The sequence below is a fragment of the Sceloporus undulatus genome, chromosome 5 (genome assembly GCF_019175285.1).
Source record: "Sceloporus undulatus isolate JIND9_A2432 ecotype Alabama chromosome 5, SceUnd_v1.1, whole genome shotgun sequence".
In the NCBI taxonomy this organism is placed as follows: Eukaryota; Metazoa; Chordata; class Lepidosauria; order Squamata; family Phrynosomatidae; genus Sceloporus; species Sceloporus undulatus.
Window position 1 is genome coordinate 72,356,530 of NC_056526.1, and position 18,882 is coordinate 72,375,411.

Sequence of the window (18,882 nt, forward strand, 5' to 3'; positions counted from 1 at the left end):
ATTAGAACTCTTTAAAACGGTGGTATTATGTTCTTTTCACAAATAGACACAGTTCTGGCTAGTAGTTGTTGCCAGAACTTCAGCCATCCCCTGAATCCTTTCTGTGGGTGCAGATTAATCCAGTGGTATTACTAAAAGAAAATTAATTCTTTAAATCAGGGAAGGTGGAATTAGGGTGACTTTTCAGGTTAGTCAAATGCTCAAGAACCACAGTTTAAAAAAATGTTTCTTATCTTTTAGGTCTTTAATTTTATTATTTTAGAAGTAAAGAATTTAAAAAAGTTAAAAATTTAAATATTTGAACTCCTCGTCAATTCCCTTGATTCCCCCCCCCCCCCTGAATGAATGAAAGGTAATGTCTGTGCTGGATCAAGTGTTTCCTCGGCCATAATAACTCAAGAAAAATGACATTTAAAAAGGCTTCCTCTTTAGTCTCATGTTGTTGTTCCACACTCAGACCTCTGATAACACAATGGCTCACACTTCAACTGTTGGCTTCTACTTCAGTGCTATTTTCAGCTACTTGCTTCTCTCTTAGCCTTAAACCCTCATCATTTCCATTTTTGGAGAAGGTTCTCCTTGCCCTGAAGCAGTCCAGCTTCCCCCTCCCCCATAAACATGGCCAAATTGTGCCCCCATCAGTTACAAGGCAGAGAAGGGGATTTTCCTGATTTTTTTTATTTAGCACTAGCACTAAATAAAAAACTGTATACAACCCAGAAGCTGTACTTCCCCCACTTCCTGCTTTAAGCAATAATTAACATCAGTATTTGAACTTTAATAATATTATCTGCAAATGTTATTAATGGTAAAACAGCAGTAGTACAGGTAGGTATTTCATGGCTATTAATGATGAAAGCTGCCAGGAAAAATCAAGTTGATACTGATTAATTATGACAACAAAGTCCTATAACAAAGACCAAAGTGAACTTACTCTGAAATATATCTGTTTGGTTAGTACTTCCTTTTGGATTCATCTTCTGTGCTTGACTTGCAGGAATGGGTTTATAAGACTGACCTGTTGCTCTGTACATTGCTTGAACCCATAGAATTCTATCTTGCTCATCATCACTTGCAAATATCACTGTATCACCTTCTTTTACAGCATTGAAGAACATCTGACCACCCTGGAGGCCTGTAAAATTAGGCAAAGTCAGGATCTGGACAATCTGTTTTGTTTATTCAAATACTTAGGTATTTATAGTACCTATATATCACATTCCAGCTCATCAGGGCCTCATATACTTATTAACTTCAACTTCAAACCTTTGACATTTTCTTATATGAAAAGGAAAGCAATTGCATTTCTTCCAGTTCCATTCACTAAACTAAAAGAACTGAAAGAAAACTGGAGTTGTGGAGGGAACATACTTGTCCCATACCTCATAGCAAGGTGTGGGATGTGAGAAGAAACTTCACATTGGTGGTATCTCTAGCTGTAGTCACTTTTCTCTGCTTTGTGCAAGAAAATAAACAGCAATTTCTTATGTGTACGGGGACTTGTGGCCAAGTTGGTTAAGAGTGACAGGAACTGCAGGCCAAAACACATGGAAGGTCAAAGGCTCTCCCTTCTGGTGTACTGGATTGGTCTATTCCTCACAAAGTTAAAAGCCAATGGGTGTATTTTAAAATATCTATTAGTGCTATTATGAAGACATCAGTTGCATAGATTTATCTACTTTCCACTGAATGCTGATAGGGAAAATATGGACCATTTTAACAATTAATGGTATCAGCTGTTCAAATTTTGTAAGATAGGACAGTCACCCCCTCCTAACTTGCGGATCTGAGATCTGTGACCTTGAATATCCGTGGAGGGGTGCACTCTGCTATTTTCAATGGTGCGAACACCCCATTCAAGCCTATGTGGCTTGAATATGCACGAGCCTCTGTTTTCACAGGGTGTCCAGAACAGATCCTCCACAAAAACGGAGGGCTTGATTCAAAACTGTCAAAATCAAGACAAACACTTTATAGCCCATCTTTCCCTAACTTTCTGTGCTACTGACAAATTATCCTAATTTTGCTTTACAGTTCTATAGGTATATTAAGACAGCTGAAAGAATATTTACATAACTAGTGAATACACATGGCACAAGAAAATACCTGGATGGGGGGATGTATAATCCACAGTGTAACCTTCAAGTTGCATTAACTCTTGAGGCTCAGATTTCTTTTCTCTGTAGCTGCACATAGCAAATGTGTACTGGCTAACCTGAGGGGGAAATGTTCTGAATTAGTTACATTTCATTACTTTATATTATAGTTCACTCTTGAAAGACTGGTAATGTAGAGCACACCAGTCCTGTATGTGAGGTGGGCAAACTCGTATAGCTCCTGTATAGGACTGTCCTATTCCGCTTCTTCAAAAATAGGCATATAACAAGCATAAAATGCAAATTTGCACTGCTATTTGCATCCTGATTTTGTAAATCAAGCATTTTATTTGTTACATTTTTCTCCCTCTGTGTTTCAACCTTCATAACATATTTCAATAGGCAGAACTGGTTGATAGTTTCTGAGCAATGTAGAAAAATGTTTAAAGTGAGGGAGAGAAGAACCACTGGACCTCATCCCCTTTCCCTCCACCATTCCCTTCTCCTTTTGTTTCGTGTCTTTTAGATTGTAAGCCTGAGGGCAGGGAACTGTCTGATTAAAAATATTATTGTAAGCCGCCCTGAGAGCCATTAGGGCTGAAGGGCGGGATATAAATACCTAAGTAAATAAATAAAAAATAAGTGCATGACATGGAACGGGGGGATCCAAGTTGATCTCTGTTATGCCATGGCTTTTATCACGCAAGATTGGGCCACTTCTCAGCACAACTACCTTACAAAGTTACTGAAAGCATTAAAAGAAAGAGTGAAACCAAATGAAGTGAACTTGTGCATTTGTAACTGGGGGCTGGAGCAGACAGGTGGCCCGAGGAGCAGGCTGCCACCACAGGACCCAAGCTGTGCCACCAGGAGCCAGATTATTCTGGCTCTTTTTTGCTCTGGTCCAAAGGACCGGAGTGCAGTGTTGGAGCTGTTTCGGGCCGCTTTAGGGTCGTGCATCATGCCATCTGACACCATCTAGCCTGGGAGAAAGTGAAAAGCAGGGCTGACTCCAGCAGACCTAGCCAGAGCAAGAAGGGCCCACTCTCCAGTCCATCTGCCATGGCCCAGGCCTCAGAGGAACAGAAGAACCACTGGACCTGATCCCCTTTCCCACCACCATTCCCTTCTCCTTTTGTGTCATGTCACTTTAGATTGTAAGCCTGAGGGCAGGGAACCGTTTGTAAGCGGTTCTGAGAGCCTTTAGGGCTGAAGAGTTGGGTATAAATACCATAAACAAACAAACAAACACCATGCTCCTGAAGTCACTTCATTTGGCCTGTCTGTTCCAGGCCAACATTGGTCATGGACAGACAATTTTAGAGATGATGATGATTATTGCCATCAGATTCTCACTAAAAAGCTACACAGATCCATAGAAATACAAGAGGCCCCTGACAGTGACTTCCATCTGATTCATTAGCAAGATGCAGAGGAAAGTAAGGTTAAATAGCGATAACATAAGGAAAAAAAGCACAGCCTGATTTCCTTCAGATATATCACTTCATTTTATTATAATTAGATAACAGTCTACGGTAACTTTCTTTCACCTATTTGACTTTCCATCAAAACGTACATGTCAAGTAGCTTGTCTATGCTCAGATGTCAGTTGTCCGATCCAAGTATTGTTTGTTAAGGACAGTAAGTGTATGTACCTTTTACATTTCTTACCTTATGTATTATCCCCCCACCCCACCCCATTATCTGCATATTTGAAGCTCATGCCAAATAAAACTTGTTGGTGTATAGAGGTAGGTACTTTTGGCTAGATAACAATACATAATAGATCTTTTTGCTTTTGTTACAAATGATTTAAATAGCTATGGCCTGGAAAACTTTAAAAAGCATTCCTTAGAATAAGGTGAATTTTTTTAAAAGCAAATGCCAATGTGACAGATGTTATTTCTTCCTTAACAGTATCCTTATTGTACAGTAGCTGCTGCATTGCTTCCCTGATAGTTTATTTGGTGGCGCAGTGGTTAAATGCCTGTACTGCAGCCATTCACTCAAAACCACAAGGTTGCGAGTTCAAGACCAGCAAAAGGGCCCAAGCTCGACTCAGGCTTGCATCCTTCCGAGGTCGCTAAAATGAGTACCCAGACTGTTGGGGGCAAATTAGCTTACTTGCTAATTAGCTTACTTGCTGTTCACCGCTATGATCTTTGGAATAGCGGTATATCAATAAAACAAATTATTAATTATTATTATTGTTATTTTATACAGGTAAATGATATTCCTCTATTTTGTACATTTAAAGTGTATGTGTTAGTAGACAGTTCAAATGCCCATACATGCTCAAGACAAATAAATCTGGAGTTAGTCCATGAAAAAGGGCTTTATTTTTTTCATTATTATTGCTTGGATCCACTTTCCAAAAATCTGAATATTCATATCAAACATCTACCTTAATAAGCTCTTGTCAGCCTTCGTTTCTTGCTTTAACTAACTCTTTCTTTCCTCAGAATAGCATCATGAGTTGGCCAGCTCAGAGAGCAGAACATGGGATCAATTGATTACACTGTTCTCTTCTCTCAAGACTACCTCTGGTCCTGCTGACTTGCCTTTGCCACTGTGTACTAACTTGCCCCTCCCTGAACTCTGCCATTTCCCCCTCTCTCGTTCTTTGCACTTTGCTGCTGCATCTCCAATCCCTCCTCCCTTATGTCTCTCTTGCATCTTCCCGCTCATCATGCCTAAATCTCTTGACACTGCATTTCTCACCTTTCCTTCTCTCCCTTGCCTCACTCTACCTTCCCTTTTATTCATTCTTTCACCACACCCTCTTATCTAGCAATACACCCTACCCTTGTTTTTGGCAGTCTTTTGCTTGCATTGCTTGATCTCCTTTCCCATGCCTCCCCTTCTGCCTCCTGTGTGCACCACTCTCACTGCTCACTCTCATCTTTCCTACACCGTCCCTCACCTCTCCTCACATTGTGCCCCTCACTTGGTTCTTACACTTTGCTTCTTGCACTGCTTGCTTTCCTATTTCCCCTATTCCCTCCCTCACCTCCTGCTGTTGCAATATGCTTCCTTGCTTCTTGCACTCCAGTGCTTACAATGCTCACTCTCCCATCACTCCTTCTCAGTCTGTTATCTCACATTGCACCTTTGTGGCCCCCTTCCCTTTTGCACTCAGCCACTTGCACGACTTGCTCTCCCACCTCTCCTCCTCCCTTGCTTGTCTCACCTTGTGCTCTTGCAGTGAATTCCGCTTACTTCTTGTGCTCTGCCATTAGCATCACACACTTTCTTGTCACTCATACTCCTTTACTTTATTTCATGGCCTCAAAATGAGATCTTTGTAACTTCTTGCACTCTGGTGCTCACACCACTTGCTTTCTCATCTCTCTTATTCCCTTCCTCATGTTATCTTGTGCCCTCACAGCATGCCCTGCCTTATTTCTAGTATTCCACTAAGTGCACCCTTGGCACTGAATACTCATCTCTCTTTCTTACTCCCTCCCTTGCCTCATCTCTTGCCCTCACAGTGCACCTCCACATGCTTCATGCACTCTGCCACTTGTACGCATCATTCTCCTGTCTCTCCTATTCCCTCTCTAACCTCACCCTGCACTCTTGGAGTGCATCCCTCCTCTCCTATTTGCCCTCTGCAGCTCACGCTACTCACTTTGTGTCCCCAATGCCTTAAATTCCAAGTGCATTTGTTTATTACAGAACAATCTGACTGCAGTGTGCTTCCATGTTGTGCTTCTACAAGGCCTAGAAAAATAACTTTAAAAAAATAAAATGAAAACTTGAATTCTGGAGTAGATGATGGTCCAAACTGGGAAGCATGCCTAGAATCCAGATGAAACAAGCTGAATAGGGCACATGGCAATCCTAACACCTCTCCAAGTGATACAATGACAGTCTCCATTAAAAGAATGACATCTTATTTTAAGAAAATGAGCCATTTAAAAATGGAATTTAATGATACGCATCCTGAAACACTAACAAGATGATAACAATTCTGTCCGTTAACTGCAACATTAAGCAATACTGGCATTAGATATACCTAGAATATTTCCTTTAAATTAAATATTATATTGACAATAATCAAGTAGTGTGAAAAATGTAAGAGAAGTAAATCATTTTGTTCAAATGCAGGATTATCCTCAGTTTTTCTAGATTTCCCCCAATAAACTGAAATATATATTTTAACATGTAATTTCCTCAAAATATTTCTTGAAGTGCTTTTGATTTGTCTATTTTTAATAATACGATGAATGCAATGAATATAATCTTACTCATTGTGAAAGGCTTAAATATACCACAGAAGAGAAGGAAGCTTGCTTGACAGTTAATGCCATGAAAATGCAGATATATACTTAATTGTGTTCTCACTTTACAAAACAACAAAAAGCTTTGGTATGAGTCCATGTAAGGTCATTGCAACAGAATAATTTTATAAATCCATAGAGACTGTATAATCAGTCTTCAAAAGATTACTGTTTCTTCACAGGTTCAGAGATGATGCTCAAGAATATAACTGTTTTTCATTTCTGCAAGTTTAATAAATTAAATAAGCTAAACTGAAACAGAGATGATAGGAGAAGTAGATCATGCACATATTATATTTGGCTTTTAAGGATATAAAATAATTATAATAAACCTTGGAGACTGAATATACTCATTAAAGAAGAAATAAAAAACAGTTATATAGCACCATTTAGGGTTGTGGATTTTTGTTGTTGTTGTTGTTTTGAGAACATAACCAGTGAGGTTACATGGACACCTATATGGGAAACTTTTAAAGCTATTGTGCAAGGTATGTTAATACAAAAACAAAGGAATTTAATAATTTTAAAATTCAGGAAAAAAGAACAACATAACAACAACATCCCAACTAGCTGAAACTTTAGAACAACTAGAATGTTTATAACAAATTAAGAAGACCTACAAGCAGAAATATGGGGATGATATTCTAACAGTTTCAAATAACACTGGTTGGACAATGGACATAAACTTTCTAAATTATTGGTGGAACTGTTAAAAGGGGAAAAAAAGTTGAAACATTAATTCCATATATAAAATATAAAGTAGTTCAAAATTAACAAGAAATCTTGGCCTTATTTCACAGTTTTCCTGAAAAAATAATTTGTTGTTGTATGCTTCAAGTTTACTCTAATGTATGGTAACACTATCACATGGTTTTCCTATACAAAATTATTCTTTCCTTTTTGATGCAGAAAAGGCATTCAATAGAGTAGAGTGGGAGCAATTCTGCAGAAAATGAACTTCGAAGGATAATTTGTAACATGAATCAATCTTTTATATAAGAAGCCAACATCAATTCAAGTATGTAAACAATTATTCCTCAACATTTATTAATATTCAGAGGGAGATGTCATATGGATGTCCAACATTCACTCCTCTTACCTGCACTCTTTTTGGAACCTTTGACAGTTATGATCCAAAATGACACATGCATTTCAGGTATATAATATGGAAATCTAGATTGAAAAAATTGTCAATATGTAGATGATCTGCTCTATCCTTGACAAATCTAGAGAAGTGTGTTGCAGGATGGCTTTTAGTAGTTTCAGTGGTAAGCCAATGGAAGATTTTGTTCTTTATGTTAGATTTTCAACTGGAATTAATATGAAATGAATGTTAAAAGGTGTACCAAATACTACTTGGGACTATTTACACATTAAGGTATTATTAATATTTCACCTCAGTGTAATAGAGGTAGTAGAGATATTACATAAGAGATAATATGGGAGCATTTGTGGCGCAAACCTAGAAAACATGCCTCAAACACATGTCTTTTAGCATCTGCAAGAGAAGTGTTGAAAGTCCGGAAGAAGATCTCTCCAAAAGCTGCTCCAGGTTTTTCACCAATTACTTCTATATTGACAAATGAATTTTAGAAGGAGAAGCTTATAGGACAATTAATATTTCCATCTGTTACATGCTTTTTCAGGCTAAGCAAAGTCGTTTAAAACAGAAACTTTGCTTTTATCCAGAAATCTTTCCAGGGACCCATGTGCATACCAATACATGTGAATGTGAAGATAAATAATACAGATGTGAATAATAATGTATGCATATAGATTCAGAATTGGTGTACCATGTACACATATTGTACATGCTTTGTACACATATTGTACATATTGTACTAAATGGCATAGGCAAATGGTGTTATTTGTATAGTAACAAGCTACAAATAATGTAGTTGCAACAAGTTATGATTAAGGCAGTAGTGGTAGAAGTTGATGAGAATGTAGCAAAGCCACATTTCAATATTAATGCAATGTATAGGAACAGTTACTTTACTAGTGTAATAAGTAACATTTTGTAGTTACTTTCAGATGTTGCATTTATGGAATTGTGAAGTATTTTGACAGTATTTTTTCAGGGTTTATGCTTATCAATTCTAATACCATCCAACAGAAAGTAATGGAAAAGTAGTGAACCATCTAACAATTACATCAACAAGTTACTTTTTGGATACTGTAAGCTTGAGGGCAGGGAACCGTCCAATTAAAAAGATTGTATGTACAGCGCTGTGTAAATTTACAGTGCATTATAAATAAAGGTTAACAACAACAACAACAACAACAACAGGTTACTTATAATCTCTCCTCGTGATGAGAAAAAAAATCAGTTTGAAATGTCATTTTTCCAAGCTTTATTACAGATTTTGCCTGGGTTAAATGTAACTGGCTGTTGCGAAGATAGAAAGGGACAGGATGAGACCATGTAAGCTCCTTTTAAAAAAATTATTGAGGAAGAAAGTTGAGGGGAAACAGTGAGGAGGAATTTAATATTTGGAACATTTGTTTCTATTCCTGCTTAACTTTGTTCACAAGTAGTTCTTAAAGCTGAACATATAAACGAAAGTGTTACCAGAGTTACTACAAAATTCCTTCTTCCTTCCTGATAAACAAAGCTACATCTTTGAAAAATGCCTAATAGAGTTTCCTATTGTTCTGACAGGGAGCTGGTAAAATCACGTGTATAATATAGCAAGATTAGCATCAGACAACTTCTGCAGATCTGATATTTTTCATTTGGTGAATTTTTTTAAAAATCATAATAATAATTGTTAAGGAATATTCCCTTCATATATGTTAACCCCCTTTTTGACATGTGCCTAGGGCAGAGATGGGGAGCTTATGTTCTTTAAGATTATGGATTACAACTCATCAGCCCTCACTACTGAATGCTGACTAGTACTGATGAGAGTTGCAACCTAACAAAATATTAAGGACAGTGTATTCCCCAGCCCTGGTTAGAAGGGAAAAATTAGAGATATGGGAATGGGTGGAGTAAAAGAGGTTTTCTTAATCACAGTAAGCAGAATAAATTTCACAAAGATTAGCTCAACTTCCTTCTTTTAAAATTAGATGCACGGTGGTCCAGTCCCTGCAAGTCCTTTGCATACTCTCAACACATCTGACAAATAAATCCAGTGCAGTTCTCTCAATAGCCTAATAATGAATGGAGTGGAAGCAGGAAAGAGTGAGATGGTCTGAAACACATGTCACTGGTGAAGAGAGTAGTCTCTTTTCAATGTATATGCTGGAATCCCCTGAAAGCTTATTTTTATTTTACTTATTTCAAAGATTTATATCCCACAATGGGCTTACTCAGGAAGAAGTACACAAAGGGATCTTATACCACCTTTGAAAAATTGGTAGCATAAGCTGACATAATTTTAGGTATATTTCATCAGAGGAAAGTGTTTCTGTACCCGGAGGGTCTCATCCATAGTTAGTCAGAAGTGATACTCATCCATTCATCTGCACACATTTAACCAGTTAATAGCATGTGTATTTTTTGCATTTCCTCCTCAGAAAACTGTTATAATAAATTCATGTTTCAAATACTTGAAAAAAACATTAGTCCTATCTACTTTATATTTGACCTGTTCAACATAGCTGACAGTTTTCCCCAAAAGTATCCAATCTCAGAGGGGGGAAAAGTAGCAAAAGTATTTAATCTCAGAGGGGGAAATAAGTAGCAAGTTTAAAGTATGATAGACAGTTAGCTTCTGTAATAGGTTGGGAGGGTAGCTTCTGACTTCACATGGGGATATATAATACAAATATCAAGGGGAAAATGTATTTCCTATAATTTGACAATAGTCTGTGTGGATTTATCTCACTGATTCATGAGCAATCAAAAAAACGCAACCAGCAAATGACTTCGATGTAGCAACTTAAAAAGCCAGCATTTTAAAACATGCACATCTCATCCTCATCTGACGGCAAGCACCAGATTTTGATATTCGGATATGACAGGTGTATCAACAAAATCAACAATTCAGTGCTACCTCAAATAAACTGCTTTTCTTAGTTTCCGTCATGGTTTAATGTTTTCACTATGCAAAGAATAATTCATCACCCCACTAAGACATACTGCTGCATTAAAATAAAATAAAGACATTTTCATTTAGCACACCTCCTGTAGCATCAATAGTGTAAGAGTTTACGAAAGGAAGGAACAGCAAAATGCCCTTCTGTTTGTATTGCTTCTTCGTGTTATTTTACACCTGGTCCATTCTACTTCCTCAATCTGCTGTATGAATATACAGCAGATTGAGGAAGTAGAATGGATTGGACACTTGAGATTACAGATAGAGGAAACTGGTGTTAGGAATGCATGTGTGCCTACAGCTTTAGTATGGTGTTGGAGAGACATATATTTCATATGGAGTCCTTTCACACCATCCAATTACAGTACGATTCCACTTTAACTGTCATGGATACATCCTAGGAAGTGCTGGGCTTTGTAGTTTAGGAAGGGAATGTCTCTGCTAGAGCTTTCTGGAAGGCATAGCTAGCTAGCTGAAACTATAAAGAAAACCATCATAATTTGATACAAAACAAGGATGGTACAGAATAAAAGTTTTAATCTTAATACAAAGTAGAGAGATACAATTGATTCTCTGAAGACCATACAAGCATGACATGAAAACAACCTTAGAATGTCCATTGATGAATCTTTTACACCAGAGGTGGACAACTGTGGAAGGCTGCATTAGCTTTCCCATGAGACTTTGGAAGACTGTAATTCCCCAAATACCCTCTGAGGGCATTTTCTTCATGTTTTTAGCCCACGTAGGCCATTTTAGGCCTAGGAAACGCTTTTTTTAACAACAGGAAGTTAGTGGAAATCACTTCTTATTCACTTCTTGTTTCAAAAGTGAATTCTCCTGGACCTAAATTGGCCTGAGTGGGCCAATAATTTGGTGAAAATGCCTCCTGTGGTATTTGGGGGTATCTTCTGATCCTTGAAGGACCTGGGGACTTGATTGAGGTCCATGGGCTGCATTTTGCACACCTCTGTCTATAGCTCAATTGCACATGCATAATTAGTCAAGACCGCAGGTATAATTCTATTGATCTGCATCTGTCAGAAATTATAGGAGAGTTAGTAGGACTAAATGAATCGTGTGAATATCCATGGGCAGGAGATATCTTCAAGCTATCAATGGCCAAAACTGCTATAGGTGAATGAACAGCTTCCTTACATATTGTAGACCTAATTTTCTACATGCATCAAATTACTCCTGCCCTATAAGTGAACTAGAGCTAATAACTGAAGCTAAAACAGAATAACTGAATTTATCTATAAAAGATCAATAATATCATAATGCTCATATCCACCACTGCATGCTTATTTGACATCCTTTATCTAATAGTGTTAACAGTGCAGCAAGTGGCATACATAGATCATATCAGGTGACAGGAACAAAAATACATCTGTTACTAGCAACTAGAACAGCTTACTGCATCAGTTCTAAATAGTGAGTAAACAGTTATATTAAATCCTATTGTTTCACAATCAATATACTTTATTTGAAAGTAGCAATTGGATTCAGACCTGGGTTTGAAACTGAGAAGTAATATTTCCACACAGCTGCACCTTGCATGTTTACATTGATGTTCGAAATCAAGTATCATAAAAATAACATATGTTAACCAAGCATGAATGTAAATGCCCACTACATGTTTGCAACCCTAGCACAGATCTTCAGTCCATAAAGAGGCAAAGGCGAAGCTTATTGCACTCAACCCTGAGCATAATGCAAACCTATGCATAAATTCAGGAGATGGGTAAGATGATTCTGAGAAATCCTCCTGCCCAGTACCATGATCTGAAAGCTCAGAGATTACCTTGTCGGTACTCATCGTGATGCCTTTGCTTGTCAAGTTCTCCTGTGCCATGTGCTAAGAGCTCTGGGCATGCCCCCTTAGAAATCCCTGGGATTTCCCCTCTGCTTGAAAATGTAGGTTTCACATACTCTTAAGTCTAGTTATTATTGCTCCTTGAAATATTGGTCTCTATATCAAATAGATAAGAAATATTACTAACCTGTACAAGAACAAAGTAGCGCTTTTTCCATCTTTTCCAAACCTTCTGTCCAAGTGCATACAAATATCTGTCAAGCATGAAAACAAATAATTCTGTGTTACCAATGTGCTAAAATGACAATACCACTATGCCAGTGAAATGAATTGATTCCCTTATGAATTGACTTGGTTTTTATTTTATTCTTTCCCATTTATTTATCCTGAAAATTCATGTGATATTTATCATGTTGATTAACACAACTATCTACATAGCACTTTGAACACATATATGTTATGGTCATTATGTTACTTTTCTCTTCCAAAAGTTGTTAAGGTAGGTTGAACTTTAGAGTTTCATGTTAGTCTGTGGTTGAAGCAAGAAATGAATTGGAGATTTCGAGGTTCACAGTTCATACATATGTCATGAAGAAATCACTGTGAGCTTTCAAGAGCTTTCATCATCTTAAGGCTTTGCAAATGCGTCTTGTCATATAGTATGCAACATAAGTGTGACAGAACCTTGAAAGGGTGTTAAACAAAGTTAATATAAGCATACTATATTTTGTGGGGAAATCTGAATGCTTTGTAAACTGAACCAACAGTTGGGCCACACAGTATACAGAAAACCTATACACATGGACAGATACCTACACAAGAACTCCAACCATCACCCAGGACAAAAAAGAAGCACACAGTAGACTGGGCAAAAAAGATCTGTGAACCTCACTAATGGTTACTCCAGCTCAGACATCAGAGAAGCTTCCAGAAAAACCCATAGGAGTGAAAATGAACAGCCACCCAAAGGGAAAGTATTTTTACCATACATCAGAAGAGTCACAGACATAATAGGGAAATTGGTGCGGAAAAAGGAAACAGTCTACAAACTGACCAAGAAAATCCAACAAATGCTACACTCAGCGAAGGACAGGAGAGACGCTCTCATGGCCATAGGAGTTTACCTCATACTGTGCAGCTGCGGAGAAGTCTATATAGGGACAACCAAATGCAGTGTTCAAACATGAACACTAGAGATATTACAGACTGGGTCAGCCAGCAAAATCACCAGTAGCAGAACATGTTATAAACCATCCTGGGCATAAAATCCTGTTTGAAAACACTGACATTTTGGACCATGCCAACAACTATCAGGTCAGAATGCACAGTGAAGCCATTGAAATCCATAAATACCTGGACAACTTCAACAAGAAAGAAGAAACCCTTAAAGTAAACAAAGTTCGGCTACCAGTCTTGAAAAATACCAAAACCAAGACCCTGCAAATGCAAATGAAAAACACCCGAGGGTAAGGGGGTTTCCCAGCAGACAATGGATCATTAATTAAACAGACACCCTGAGGCCTTGCCATTCAACAACAGAACAATACACAGATTAACATGCAAATCGCTTCCTCTCAGCCAACAGTATATATACCACACTCTCTTCCATGCCAGAATTCTCTGAAGATGCCAGCCACAGATGCTGGTGAAACGTCAGGAATAAACTCATCTAGAACCCCCAAAACCCCACAAAAAACTCTGAATGCTTCTTTTTGTGAAGTAAACTGATTCAGAGCTTTGCTTTAATTATTAAACAAATACAATGAAGTTTATTTTTGAACTGGTTCTTGATTAATGCTAATCAAAAAGCTAGTGTTGTACTAAGGTTTACTCAGTATGTATTCTTTGAATTTCTATTTATAAAGGAAGACATAAAAACCAGATCTCCTTTTCTTTACAATTCTAAAAAGCTTTGACCTTTTGCCACTCTGTCACTTCAAAGAATAAATTACCTAAGGAAAAAAGTAAATCACTTTAAGTAATTCACATTTCTTCCCTCCATTCATTTTTGCACTCTGTGCAAAGAAGAGTGTGCCCATCTGTATGCCAATACTCTAAACAGATATTTAGAATGCAAAGCAGTAAAATGATGTGACCACTCAATGCATATTAAAAGCAGACAGGAGACAAGTGGAACTGCTTAACAACGTAACTGTTGGGGAGGGGGGTGATGAGAGAAGAACCATTAATTTTCTCCATTTCTCAGAGAGGAAGCTGTAGAATTCTGGACAGTCACTTGCCTGAGCTATGTCTCAGGGCCCATTAAGGTATATACTGTATTGTGTTAGCTGTCAGGTGGTCCAATCATGATTTTCAAGCAATATGAGAAGCCATTCAAGACTGGACATCAGCTGCACCTAAAAAGAATGTCCATGACCCTTAAAAATATGGACCAGGTCTGAAACTTCCCTTTCTGGCATTTCACAGTAGGAAAGTGGAATAGAATGAAGTGTGGGATACCACTGTTTGGAGATGCTTTGTGCACACTTCCATCTTGCCCTTGTCTTTTCCCTTTGGAAATACTCATGGGGAGCATGAAGTGGCTTCAACCAGTAGCTTAAAGTCTATGGCTGAAGAATTGACATGATGCACATTTCCCATTTTGTTAGGATGTAGAGAGGAACTACAAAATCAACACTGCTTTTCCTTCAAGGTCAATATGGACTTTAGCCTGAATCCCAAATAAAATATAAAATAATTGCCTTTCCCATTAACCTCCTCTATGCCTCATCTTTTGAGTTGCTACTAAATTTGAGACTAGGAACTCTGCTAATCAAACAATTGTGAACAGCTAAAATATAACACTCCCCTGTGTTTCTCTGGTACACTTTGATTACTTGTAGCCACTGGTTCCTTTTAAAGGCCAACTCTGATACTTCCTTTAGTTTAAACTAATGATTTAAAAGAGAACAATGGCAACAAATTTACCAAGCTTAAATACTATATCAATACAATTACCAGAAAGACCATTATATACTTTCCCCTACCTATACAAAGTTCAATTTACATAAAGTATTAAGTACTGGCTTTCTTGGGAGAGGAGTAGCCTAAGACTTAAAATGTGCTGTTCTTACTAGGATTAAGTAACAAAGAAATCAGTGCTATTGACACAAAGCCTGGATTTAACAGGGGAGCAAAGCCCGATGACACTTGGTCTGACATACCCCTATAAACACATAGCAATAGCCTTAAACTAATAATCCTTCCTCTGCTGTGGTCCCTAGTGAAAAGAGCCACTTGTTATCGAACAAAATCTCCATAAGTATTAAAGGAGGTATAGCATAATAGACAACAACATGTATAGTCACTCTTGATTTATTTTCTTCATCTGATACTGTGCTGAATTACTGAAGTAAAACTTTTACAGGAACAGCAAATGTAGAAATTTATGTGTGATCCAGTGTCATGGATCACACCTGCCGTTTCAGCTGTTCACTGGTGCTTTAATTCTAAGCTGTTCCCCAAATCGATATCCCTGTCTAAATAAACACATTGATTTTCAGCTGAGGAAGGAAGCATGTGCCCCCCAAATGCTTTTGAACTGCAGTTCTTCTCAGCTCCAGTCAACATAACGAACGGTGGAGAACACTGGGAGTTACAGTCCATCAACATCTGTTGGGCTGTGTAGTTCCTACCCTTATCAGAAGTAAATACCACTACAACCAATAAGGATTATTACTAGCTAATTGGGTACAGGATTATAGCAACTCTTATCAACTGCAGTTTGCATAGTCAGTAGGAAGGGATGATGGGAAGTGGGTCCAATGACAGGGTCAGCTTTCACCTTTGGATTACAACCTTAGTTAGTATATTTTCATCTCTCTTAATTCTACACCAGGTCCCTAAAATCATTGTGAGGGCTGGAGTTCTTTTCCCTGTAACTAAAGATGCAATTTAAAATTTAAACTCCCACTTGTATCAGCAAGAACTTAAAGGCAGAGGCAGATATTTAAATCAACCAAGACAGGTCATGCTGTGTTCGAGAAAAGCCCAGGGAACTGGAGATTAAAGAGGAGGTGCTTCAAGAGACCCCCAGTTACAACTTCTATTGTGGAGCGCTACTATAGCGGGAATTATGTTTCAGGAACATGAACACTGTACATTTTGTTTTCAATTTAAAATGATTTACAAAGGTATGAAACTGTAACCTGCTTCCTGCAAAATGAAAGTACAATAATTATGTTCTTAGACTGCTAGTGTACAACTTCATGGCTTGTAGTGTGTTAATGACATTACATGCATATATGTCCTTTTTAAAATGGGGTCCACGAAGCTGTACTCTTGCCTCTTGAGCAACAACCAAGTCCCATAGGGCTGTTGATAGAGAGGAGAGGGAAAGAGGCAATTGGTCAGAGGGAACAAGCTCTCATGCGCTTTTGCCCAATTCTATTTATAATATACCATTTAGGATACAATATTCCACTCCTGAACTGGTTCTCACTTTGATTAAAACAAAACAAAAAATAGCCCTGGGTTGCCCAAGCTTGCTGGACAGTACCTCTATTGTGGCATTTTGACCATACCACAATAAGTTAAATTCAGACAACAAATAAATCACATAATAGCCTCTCTTCTCTAGTGGTTGCTTTTGTTTTGTAAACTTCCTTCTATGTTCCCTTCAACTCTCAGAAGGGGATAACCCTCCCACATAAGTAATGCCATTTAGAGGACAATAATCAAGGACATTAATAAACTACATTTCCCGAGCTAAAGACAACAGAAGGGATGTTGAATTTATTTAGCTGCCAGTAAGCAACTCTTTCAATTTTCCCCCCTCAGAAGTCCAACACTTCTCAAAAGAGAGAATTATCTTTATTAAATGAAACCATAAAGAAGAATCCATGCCCTGACGTCTGAGCTATTACAAATAGAAATACCTTTTGATCATCTCCTGTTCCTATTAAATATGAGTTCAGAATTGGATAAAGAAACAGGAAGGACCTATAGACGTATAGTACTATATATGATCACCTCTGCCAGGATTCTTTATGCTAAATTATGGAGGAAAAACCCTAACGAGGGGAAAATGGTTAAGTGAACTCTATGAAGCTATGGAAATGGATATTCTCACAGCTTTAATGGAAGAAAATAGTAAGGAAAAGGTAGAAAAAGATTGGAATTGTGTTAAGTTATATATAGAGAAAATATTGTTAAATACACGTTTATGGGGTAGTTATAGTTCTGTTTGTTATTAAAGATAAAAGGAAAAAGAGAAAGAGAGAGCAATAAAAAAAAAATAAAGATGGAATGAAAAGTCAGACAATTTCAGGCTAGGTAATTCTAAACTGAAGAAGTTAAGTGTATTGTCCAGGAAGTATTACTATTATCTTGGTTTATAGTGACATAATAGCTTTATATGTTTAGTTGGAGTTATATGTATGTTGGTACTGTGTGTATTGTTTTAATATGTATCTATATTTACAGTACATGCTGACTAGATCAACTCCATATTTGTTTTAATGTTGTTTTGTATATCTGTGTGTATTTAATTAAAAAAATTAAATGAAATCATAAAAATCTGAATATATTGGATTAAAAAACCCTCTTTCCAAGTTATGCTGTATGCAGAATAAGAAGTCATAACACTCTGCAAGTCCTAATTATCCAGTGTTGTGCCAAAAATATAAAGATAGAGCAAACATGTGTGCATATTTAGACCATGCTGCTAAAGTTCATACTTTTAGATGCTGATGAGGATGGGAGAAGAGTCAACAGTAATGAATAACTGAACATAAACTGAGCATAATTATTAATAGAAACCTGGATCAAGTCACTGTTCTGGCAGAGGTGGAAAAAGACAGCTTTATTAAACTAGTTTTTAAGTTTATAAAACTAAACTGACTTGTATCGTTCCTCTCCCCTCGTTCAGTTAAACAAAAATATATATAAAGAGTTAAACAATCCATCTGCATCTCAAATATAAATTCTCTATTTTTTACAAGGTTTCATTTATTACAATGGAAGAAAACATGGGCAGAGGGGTGGGGGGGGGATCAATACATATAGCAAAGGGCTTTTCTTAAAAAGAAGCTCCAGTCAAGGTTGAAAGAGCAATTAATGCAGTCTCAGAATCTGGGCCATTCTGATAGAGTTCGGTTAACATGTGGCAGAAGTAATCATCCACTTGTGAAAATGATTTTCAGTTCATTCTCAAACACCTTTCAGACACTCATGATCCCATTTAACTGACAACAATACAGGCTATCTGTGGGCATCATTGCATTCAATGTGAGAACCAATAGGGACCAAATGCCCACAGGCACTTTCAGTCATCAAGGCATGTTCTGTGTTGCCTCGCATAAAAGGAATCCTTCCTTGTACTGCATTCCTTCTTTTATTGAACCCCCACAAGATTAAGCCATTTCTTTCTCCCCCCCACCTTTTTTTTTGTCTTCTGTTGAGGATGAGAGAGACAACAGATTCAAGACAACAATATGGCCTGGGTCATCAGAAGCCTTGCAGTAAACATTCTCAGATTGATTTTAGTACTTTCCTGTGCTCTTGAGAAAGAGGACTAAACACATCTTCACAACAAATGGAGGTGGGGGGAGCACCACACACAGCCCAAACAGCTGTTGTAATTATGTCTGCTAAGGACAAATATCTTGAGGAGTGTCAAGAAAGCTAAACAATAATGGAGAACA

At 37.6% G+C, this 18,882-nt stretch overlaps 1 protein-coding gene across 14 annotated transcripts in view; it reads right to left on the reverse strand.

Annotated features, from left to right (window-relative positions):
- CADPS2 (calcium dependent secretion activator 2) overlaps positions 1–18,882 on the reverse strand; it is a 372,843-nt gene that overhangs the window by 143,748 nt on the left and 210,213 nt on the right. For all 14 annotated transcript variants that reach the window (XM_042467898.1, XM_042467896.1, XM_042467889.1 and 11 more), the window contains exons 9-11: positions 12,426–12,492; positions 2,107–2,215; positions 935–1,135 (exon numbers count right to left, since the gene is read on the reverse strand). In XM_042467898.1, coding sequence (XP_042323832.1) covers positions 935–1,135; positions 2,107–2,215; positions 12,426–12,492 — 377 coding nt within the window. The remainder of the gene's footprint in view (positions 1–934; positions 1,136–2,106; positions 2,216–12,425; positions 12,493–18,882) is intronic.